This window comes from Helianthus annuus, chromosome 9, assembly GCF_002127325.2.
Source record: "Helianthus annuus cultivar XRQ/B chromosome 9, HanXRQr2.0-SUNRISE, whole genome shotgun sequence".
Classification (NCBI taxonomy): Eukaryota; Viridiplantae; Streptophyta; class Magnoliopsida; order Asterales; family Asteraceae; genus Helianthus; species Helianthus annuus.
The window spans coordinates 163952503-163962381 of NC_035441.2; the positions used below are offsets into that span (position 1 = coordinate 163952503).

Here is a 9879-nt window from a genome sequence, read left to right on the forward strand (position 1 = left end):
AAAATCAATAAATTAATGACTCAAATACGATAGTATTTGCATTTTTATAATATGGTTATTGTTGGTTCATGATGAAACCGTTACGTCTCAAGATGTAAATTTTGATTTAAACATAGACAATTTTTTTTTGAACAGCAAATTTCTTTTATTCCATGTCGTTTATGGGACTTGAACTCAAGACCTCCCTCTCCCAAGGTGTTTAAAGGCCTTGAACATAGGCAAATTAAGTGTTTGGATCCATGAATATTAAGATGTGATTTATATATGACAATATAAATGTAAATTTTAATGAAGTGGTCTACTTGAAAATATCGTAAGACCTCCGGGTTTAGTAGAAAACCAAAATAAATGAGATACGAGATAGTGTGTACTATGACTGCATGGTATGAATATGAGTGTTAAATTTTATTTCTGAATAAATACGTGAATAAGGATGTGTATATGACTCTACTAGAGGATTTTATGAATACGTAAGAAAACTACATAAATCGATCAATTACTGAGTCAGAGCCTTCGTCATTTTAATGAGAACTAAGGAGTGTCATATAATAAAAAAAAAATTAAAGATGAAATTTGTGTTTAGAGAGTTTGTGATGGGAACATAGTGACATCTTTTCATTTGTCTTGTATGTAAATAAAATATCACCAAGTAAAAGCGGCATATACACAGTTGAGTGAGAAGTCCTAGTGAAGACTTTACCATTTTTACGAAATTCTAAATAAAGAAAAACACGAAAATAGTTGATTGATAAATTATTGTATTTACATACTTATCGAGCTATTTAAATATTAATTAATCTATATAGGGGATAATTATTTTGAGAATGCTAAATACTGCGAGAACCGTGAGAATTAATGAGAAAACCAATCAAATCCAATTTTTTAATACAAACCTCATTGTAATCTAAATACAAAAAAAAAAAAAAATTACAACATCAAATAATTCATTTCTCCTCTCAAATTACTCTTATTACATTTTTTACATATATGTAAATATAACAAATTTACAAATGTGTAAATGGCAAACTTACACATGTGTAAATTTTCTTTATTTACGAATTCACGTAAATTTAAACGTGTAAATTAAATTTCTAACATTGTATTCGAATAATAATGACAACTGTAAAAAGAAATTTTGAATTTGAATTGTCTTTAACCAAGTTCTCGTGGTTTTTTCATTCGTTCTTACGCTTCTCACAATATTTAGTGTTCTTATTTAAACATTTCCCTATATATATATATATATATATATATATATATATATATATATATATATATATAACAACTCTAAATCACTAAATTTTAAGATTTAAGATTCATATTTCTTAAATTTTATGTTTCTTACATTCATATGTGTATATATCTACATAAAAAATCATATATTTTTCCTACATATAGTCTGCATATATGTAGATAATTTAGTCTACACATAACCTACATGTGTGTAGGTTATTTAAAAACTCAAGATTTTTCATATTTTGTTTTAAATTTCAGTGTGAGAAACAATAAATATTACATTTATAACATTTTGAATTTACCGTCATGCCATTTGGTTTAACCAATGCCCCAGCTACATTTATGGACATGATGAACAGGATATGTAAACCATATCTGGATAAATTCATAATTGTTTTTATAGATGATATTCTAATTTACTCTAAGAGTAAAGAGGAACATGCAGCGCATCTGCATACACTTCTGACATTATTGAGAAAAGAAAAGCTTTATGCTAAATTCTCAAAATGTGAATTTTTGTTACAAGAAGTGCAATTCCTTGGACCTCTGGTTAATCATGAAGGAATTCATGTGGATCCCACAAAGATCGAGGCGATTATGAAGTGGAAAGTCCCTGAGTCGCCAACAGAAGTACGAAGTTTTCTTGGACTGGCAGGATATTATAGACGAATTATCCGAGATTTCTCTAGAATAGCCATTCCATTAACCAAACTGACCTGCAAATCAGTTAAGTTTGAATGGGGACCAAAACAGGAAGAAGCCTTTAAGATTCTTAAGCATACTTGCATTACCATAAGGAACTAAAGACTTTATAGTCTATTGTGATGCGTCTAAGTTAGGATATGGATGTGTGTTGATGCAACGTCAAAAGGTTATAGCTTATGCCTCTAGACAACTTAAGAAACATGAAGAGAATTATACGACCCATGATCTAAAGTTAGGAGCCATAGTTCTTGCCCTTAAGATTTGGAGACACTATTTATATGGAAATAAATTCGTTGTCTTCACATATCATAAGAGTTTAAGGTATATCTTTAGGCAAAAAGAATTAAATATGAGACAGAGACGATGGATGGAAATTCTTAGTGATTATGATTATGATATTCAGTACCATGCTGGGAAAGCTAATGTAGTAACTGATGCTTTAAGTCGAAAGTAACATGAAAAGCCGAAACGAGTACATTCTCTTAGGTTAAATCTACAAGTAGATTTAAACGGTCAAATTAGAAAGGTATAGGAAACAACAATCAAGGACGATGCTGAAAGTTTAAAAGGAATGATTAAGGAATTAGAACAAGGAATGGATAGAATTATTTGGAAGTTCCATAAGAAAAGGATATAGATACCTAAACAAGGAAACCTACGCCACATAATTCTAGAAGAAGCTCATAAGTCTAAGTATACAATACATCCCGGTAGTGATAAGATGTATCAAGATCTAAGAAAGAATTTCTGGTGGATAGGAATGAAAAAGGATATAGCAAACTACGTTGTTAAATATTTAACATGTTCACAAGTTAAAGCTGAGCATCAGAAACCCTCAGTATTATTGCAACAGTTAGAGATGCCAATATGGAAATGGGAATTGATAACAATGGGCTTTGTTACCAAATTATCCAAGACAAGAAAAGGAAATGATACAATCTGAGTGATTGTTGACAGATTGACTAAATTTGCTCATTTCTTACCAATGAAGGAAACTTTCAGTATGAAATAGTTAGCAAAGCTATATGTTAATGAAATAGTTTCATTACATGGAATTCCTTTATCTATTGTATCTGATAGAGATAGCCGTCTTATTTCTCATTTTTGACAAGTTTTCAAAAAGCAACGGGAACCAGGTTAAAGCTAAGCACAGCTTATCATCCTCAAACGGACGGACAAAGCGAAAGGATAATACAAACAATGGAAGATATGCTTAGAGCCTGTGTAATTGATTTCGGAGGAAATTGGGACGATCATTTACCATTAATAGAATTTTCCTACAATAACAGCTATCATACTAGCATTAATGATGCACCTTTTGAAGCACTTTATGGACAAAAGTGCCGAACTCCGGTCTGTTGGGCAGAAATTGGAGCAAAGCAATTAGCTGGACTAGAGATAGTGTAAGAAACAACGGATAAGATAATTCAAGTCAAGGAAAGACTAAAATCAGCACGAGATCGTCAAAAGAGTTATGCAGATAACAGATGGAAACCTTTAGAATTTCAAGTAGGAGATAAGGTATTGTTAAAAGTCCCTCCATGGAAAGGAGTAGTCAGATTCGTTAAAAGAGGGAAGCTAAGCCCAGGTATGTTGGACCTTTTGAGATTATTAGAAGAATAGGACTCGTAGCCTACCAGCTACAACTGCCAGAGGAAATGGCAAGAATACATGATGTGTTTCATGTATGTAATCTCAAGAAATGCTTAGCAGACGAATCATTAGTGATACCTCTTAAGGACATAGAGGTAAATGAGAAACTTAAGTTTATCGAGAAACCCATTTAGATTGAAGATAGAAAGATCAAGAATCTCAAACATAAGAGACTAGTTCTGGTCAAAGTGAAATGGGATTCCAAGAGAGGACAAGAGTACACGTGGGAACTCGAGTCGGAGATGCAGAAGAAATACCCACACCTATTCTAGTAGACCTCGAGGACGAGATCTAAAACAAGGTGGGGAGGATATAACAACCCTCCTAGAACCCTTAACGTGACCCTAAAACGTTCCTTATATACCACGTATGCGAGAAACGGACCCAGAATACCTTAATATTTATAAAAAAACAAGAAAAACAAAATTTGGGAGTTGCTCGTGGGGGTGCGACCCCCTTAGCTACTTTGGTCGCAGGCCGCGACTGGCCTGGTTGCTTGCCGGACACCCATGCCGCCACGTGTCGACACGTGGCAAGGCTAGGTTCCCTGACTAGCCAAGCCTAAGACCTAGCCTATTCTCTTGCGGGCCGCGAGAGAGTTAGAAGATGTTTACGCGGGCCGCGAGCCGCCATACTTCAGGCCTATAAATATAGGTCGACGAGCTCATTTGATATTCGTTCAAAATTCGAATTCTCTCTCAACTTTTTGATAGTTATTATTATACCCGGGATATTATACCCCAATAAAGCGAAGCTCTGCCTCGTTGTAAGTATTATAACCCTGCTGTTACCCTACACGGTTGATCTAGGGATCCGTAACGCATGCCAAGGCTCTGCCTGACTCAGTCGTTGGAGTTCTGTCTCGTGTTACACCCGATTGATCTAGGACTCCGTAATGCATGTCAAGGCTCTGCCTGACTGAGTCATTAGAGTTCTGTCTCGAGTTGTACGGTTAATGTGATTTGGGTTATTTTACTAACACGTGTGCATTGTTTAATTTTAATAGATAATAACCAGAAGATACACCAGGAAGCTTTAGTATCACCTAAGTCAACAATGTGAGTACATTCTTCTTTTATAAACACTTTTTGTGAGTTAAATTGTTTTACCAAAACCTCAAATGTTTTCAAATACAATTACAGTGATTAAGTCTTTGTAATTCTACAATTACTGCTAGTATTATGGGGTTTGTATACAGTACTTGATAACCTTCACAATTGGGCACGGGTATCCAATGTGTGATATAACTATAGTCACAGATCCGTCGAGTGACACGTACTGAACGAGTAATTGTGTAGATATAAACATTGTAATCGCCCTTAATACTGTAATGTGTAACAACTGATGCTTTACAAAATGGAATGTACTTGCCAGTATTTCTTGTTAATAAAATGTTTTTAAAACGCGTTTTAGGTAACAAAATGTGAGAGCCAATAGAAGCCAGTTGGAGAGCACTGAAGACTTGGAAAAGTGGCTATAAAAGTTACCTAAATAAAAAGGAGTTTTTGTTTTCAATAATTAGGGTTCATCCCTACAAATGTATTGTCAAATGAACTTGGGTTTTATCCCAATGATTTGTTATAAAAAGTTTGGTGTTTAACTCTGATAAAAATATTTCCTAACTACGGGCCTGATGTCTCATTTCCACTGCCAAATTAATAAACACCGATACTACCAGCTCTGAGTCTTGCGGCACCCGCTCCCGGGCAGGGGTCGGGGGTTGCGACACCAACATCTCGAAAAGGTAAATACAAGCAGTAACTACAAACGGTAAACTCAAACGATAAACAGATGAAGCTGAACAAACAGTAACTACAAAATAGTAAACTGAAGCGGCGGAAACTTTATTACTAACATTTATTATATTAGAAGCCACTCCATGGGAAATTGAATTTATTTATCTATTCAAAACGACATAATTACCTGTTGAATTTATTTATCTTTTCGAAACGCCATAATTACCTGTCACTTTATAGACTGCATCCTACATGCGAGGGAAAAAAACTCATTATAAAAGTAGAACATGTAAAAACAACTTAAACACTCTACACATTATCTGAAACGCCACATATTGTCCAAAACGTCATAAAACTTAAACAAATGGCCAAGGTTATTGCATGGAGGTTTGAGAGGTCGGAGAGACGTTTCATCCTAAAGTTCTCTAATAGGAGAAAGGTGAAGGTCGAGACAATCAAAGCCATACTTAGTATGGATGAAGGGGTTCAGAGGGATATTCTGGCCCTTGGGGTTCCAATGGCCAACGATTGTGAAAGAACTCGAACGGTAATAAGAAGATTGGAGAGAAAATTTCAAGCAGAACATGATGATGATGATATTGATGATACTCCTCTACCAACAGTTAGGAGTTTGGTGGTGCATGAAGAAGCAGGAACAGTTGAAGCGACTTATGGTCACGGGGTGGAATATTCATTGCCGATGGAGGAAATGTTGAAGACAGGGAGGCTACATCTCCTTGAACAAATCTGTGATTTAGCACCTTCAAACGATGCAACATCCAAGGTTGTAATGATATTTAAGCATAGGGTACAACAAAGAAGAGACGAGATGATGGCGTTATACGCCAATGCAAAATATGATGATGATGAATCTGAAGAAAGTGAGGAACAAAGCGATGGGTACATCTCTGATGTAATCCCATACGCAGAAGAGTATTAGTTTGTTTTGATTTCGTCTTATTGTAATCTTATGAAATATTAATGAATGGTAATAAATTCTTAACAACACCACGAACGCCAAAAAATTGAAATGGAAACGCCATAACGCCAAAAAAATTATCTGTGTGACACAAAAACAATTAATTTAACGAGACAAATAAAAAAAACAGTAAAACGCCAAGTAGTTAATGAATCTAATTAACGTCAAAATAATCTTAGACGCCAAAAATGAAGCAGCATGTGACACACGGAATTGGAAAAAAAAAGAAGATTAAAAGGACAAAAAAGTTCCTCGCACCCTGATTATATCCAGCGCCACGTGTTCCATCAGGATGCGGTCTCACCATTCTCACACTTTAGGGCGTTTTCTCCTGATCCCGTTTCTAGTATATGCATCCATTTAATTTCCAAAAAATGTTGGTGGTGGAATGGAAAAAGCCATTTTAAAATAATGTAGTGGTCTCAAGTTCAATTATTGACTCCACCACTATTATTTTATTTTTTAAATTCATTTCCACTTAACTACAATTTTGGGTCTAATTCTTTTTGTCGCTCGAGGTCTAATTTTTTTTTAGAGTTTTCGAGGACCGCTCTGCCGGTACTACTAGCTAATGAGTACTTTGAGCCAAACTTGATGTAGCGAGTGATGGTTGGTCGGAGCTGGGGTACTTACCCTTAAGTGCCCCTTCCCTCTTATGTCTAAGATATGTTTTTTTAATAGCTAAATTTACATACTATAGAGATTGAACCCCTGACGGTTTTATTCTAAACTTTATCTAACTCATCAACACCATTAGGCGCTACTCTATATTGAATAGCTAAATGATCGAAATAAAATGACCTTAAATTAACTTAAGCATGGTTTTAAGTCAAAATTAAAGTTTTTTTAGTAAACTAAACTGAACTTGAGTTTCATATTCCAAGTTTGAATACACTGGTGAGCCTAAACAAACATGTAATTTATACAAATATAATAGTATTAATTTAATATAATAATATATATAATTACATAATATACATTATTGTTTTTATAAAAATGATAGTATAACAAAATAATATATATAATATCTAAAAGTATAACTTCAAATGCATACAAAAATAGTTATAGTTGTATATAAATAAAACTAAAATAAATAACAACTATGAGCCGAGTTCAAACTCAACTTTTAAATATATAGATCAAAATAAGTTGAACTCAACCTTAAACAAACTTAGGAATGTAAATGAGACGACCACCGGTGAGCTACTCAAGATTATTTCACTAATCGAGTTGAGCTTAAATGGAGTTCTAACTGAGCTCAAGTTTGAACTCCACTAACCTAGACGAGCCAAGCTTGAGCTCCTTCGGTTACACCTCTAACTCTCTAAAAGCATTCACAATGAATTCCTTATCCATATCCATATAGTTATACTAAAAACAACTAGTTTTTCTCTCTCTTCTTTACAATTAAATAATATTTTTTATACCTATATCATTACCTTTTATCTTTTCTCCACTCATAACCTTTTCTAAAAATACTAAAAAATATATATAAGGTTTTCTCTCTTCTGTCTTCAGATTTTCTCCATATATTTACAGATGAACAGAGATAAATAGTAACATTCACATAAATTTTCTCTGTTTCACTCACAACCACTGAAAAATACTAAACTCACTTACGTATTTTTTAAGGTCATCATTGTGAATGCTCTAACTCGGTGAGCTTGGCTTGACGGTGGTGTACGTAAATAATTCAGTGTCTAGCAGGTGTAACAATCAATAAAAAAAAACTAAAATGTATACTCCTGTTTATATCAGATTTGAGCTTAGTTTTGTATAAAAATATATATATTTAATTTCTACTTTCATTATCTTTGATTAAATTAAAGAATGCCATAATTACTTACTTTGACAAAGGGCAGACCATTGTCAAGAATAATTAAATTTCCATTTGACATCCACGTCTTTTCTCCACTACAAAAACAAAAACACACTCTCTCCCCCTTTGTCTTCCTTCCTTTGATTCGAAGGAACAAACTAACACACAGAATGAGCTGCCATGGTTGCCGAGTCTTACGAAAGCGATGCGGCGACACCTGTGTCTTACGCCCTTGTTTGGACTGGATCGACTCTCCAGAAGCCAAAGCCCGTGCCACACTCTTCGTCTCCAAATTCTTCGGCCGTGGCGACCTCTTCAATTTCATCTCCTCCGTCCCCACCCACAAGCGTAACGGTATCCACCATCCTCATCCCAATTCATCACAATTTCTTCATGGATTTGTAATTATCTTAATTCTTTTAGATCCAGTTAGCATGAATGATTTGGTTTACATGTGATTTTTTAACTATTTTGGTTTATGGAAGTCCCGCTTTTAACTTTTTAAGGTTTGAGTCTGCTACTTTAACCGGACTCAAACCTGAAAAGTCATAGTACGGACTCCCATAAACCAAATAATGCTAGCTCTATCAATTTTTTTTTTTTTTAACTTGGCTAATGTTACTCTACTCTTTTTTGTAAATTAATTTTTGTTCAGCACTGTTCCAATCGCTTTTGTTTGAAGCGGTTGGGCGTACAATAAATCCGGTGAACGGAGCCATCGGACTTCTCTCCACCGGTAACTGGCATCTCTGCCAGGCCGGAGTACGAACAGTGCTAGCCGGCGGCACCCCGGCGGTTCTCATGAACACTTCTAAAGTTCCAGAAACAGACGAAAGTTCCGGCGTCTCTGAAGCTACCGGAGAGTTGTCGGCAATGGTGATCGGGAACCAGATACCGAAAAATCTGTTGCTGACGTCATCTTCCGGTGGGGATGAACAGAGTTTCTCTGCCGTTCCAGCGATGAGTTTTCGATGCAGTGACGGAGAAGAACCGAAGCTGTTGAACCTTCTTGTGTGACTGGGTGATTAATAAAGCCAAAATAATGTCATCAATGGATCACATATCGTGTTCTGTTTAGGTGACTGCATGCTTTTTTGGAGTTGATTTAATAACTAACTTCAGTTTTGGTATAATTATTATTTTCTAACTACGAGTTTTGTAAACTGCCTGCGTTTGGTTTTGGTGGAAAATTATGGTGAGATTTGGGAAGGGATGTTTGTGTTTACCGGCGAGATAGAATAATGATGAAAATGGTGTCTTGTCGGTCTATGTGTACTTGTGTACCATCTTATTGCACTACTTTGATGTTTGGATTATTTTATAGTTTTTCAATTTTAAAACGTATGCGTGCCTTGCGACGTGAGTAGATCGCAAACATCAAACTGATTATTCTAAATGTTATGTGATGCGTTAACCATATGAAAACATGTGTTTTGGCGTATTCGATTGAACTCAATGTAACATATATAAGCGTTGCGAGTGAATCAAAACGTAAAGTAAATCGAGTTTATACCATACAATAATAATGTATTATATATATATGACCCGACTTATACATAGGAAAGATAACAAGTATAAAGGAAAAACTGAAGGGGTAATCAAAATGGATGAATTATAAATTTTGAAAAAAGAGTGGGAAAATAGGAAACCACAATTTGACTTCAATCAGTTCAAAACAAAATTTACGAAACTAATAAAATAAGCACGAAAAAAAATATTATATTTAACTTGACTCGTTTCCTAAAGAAGTT

The 9879-nt window shown here is 34.8% G+C and overlaps 1 protein-coding gene across 1 annotated transcript; it reads left to right on the forward strand.

Annotated features, from left to right (window-relative positions):
- Positions 1–8200: 8200 nt before the first annotated feature.
- On the forward strand, positions 8201–9444 carry LOC110879338 (LOB domain-containing protein 39). Its single transcript, XM_022127778.2, has 2 exons — positions 8201–8482; positions 8784–9444. The coding sequence occupies exons 1-2, from the start codon at positions 8299–8301 to the stop codon at positions 9143–9145; spliced, it is 546 nt and encodes a 181-aa protein (XP_021983470.1). The 5' UTR covers positions 8201–8298; the 3' UTR covers positions 9146–9444.
- The last annotated feature ends 435 nt before the right edge of the window (positions 9445–9879 follow it).

Coding starts and splice junctions, on each gene's coding strand:
- LOC110879338 (XM_022127778.2), top strand. CDS start 8,299: ATGAGCTGCCATGGTTGCCGAGTCTTACGAAAGCGATGCGGCGACACC. Junction 8,483..8,783: donor CCCCACCCACAAGCGTAACG/GTATCCACCATC, acceptor ATTTTTGTTCAG/CACTGTTCCAATCGCTTTTG.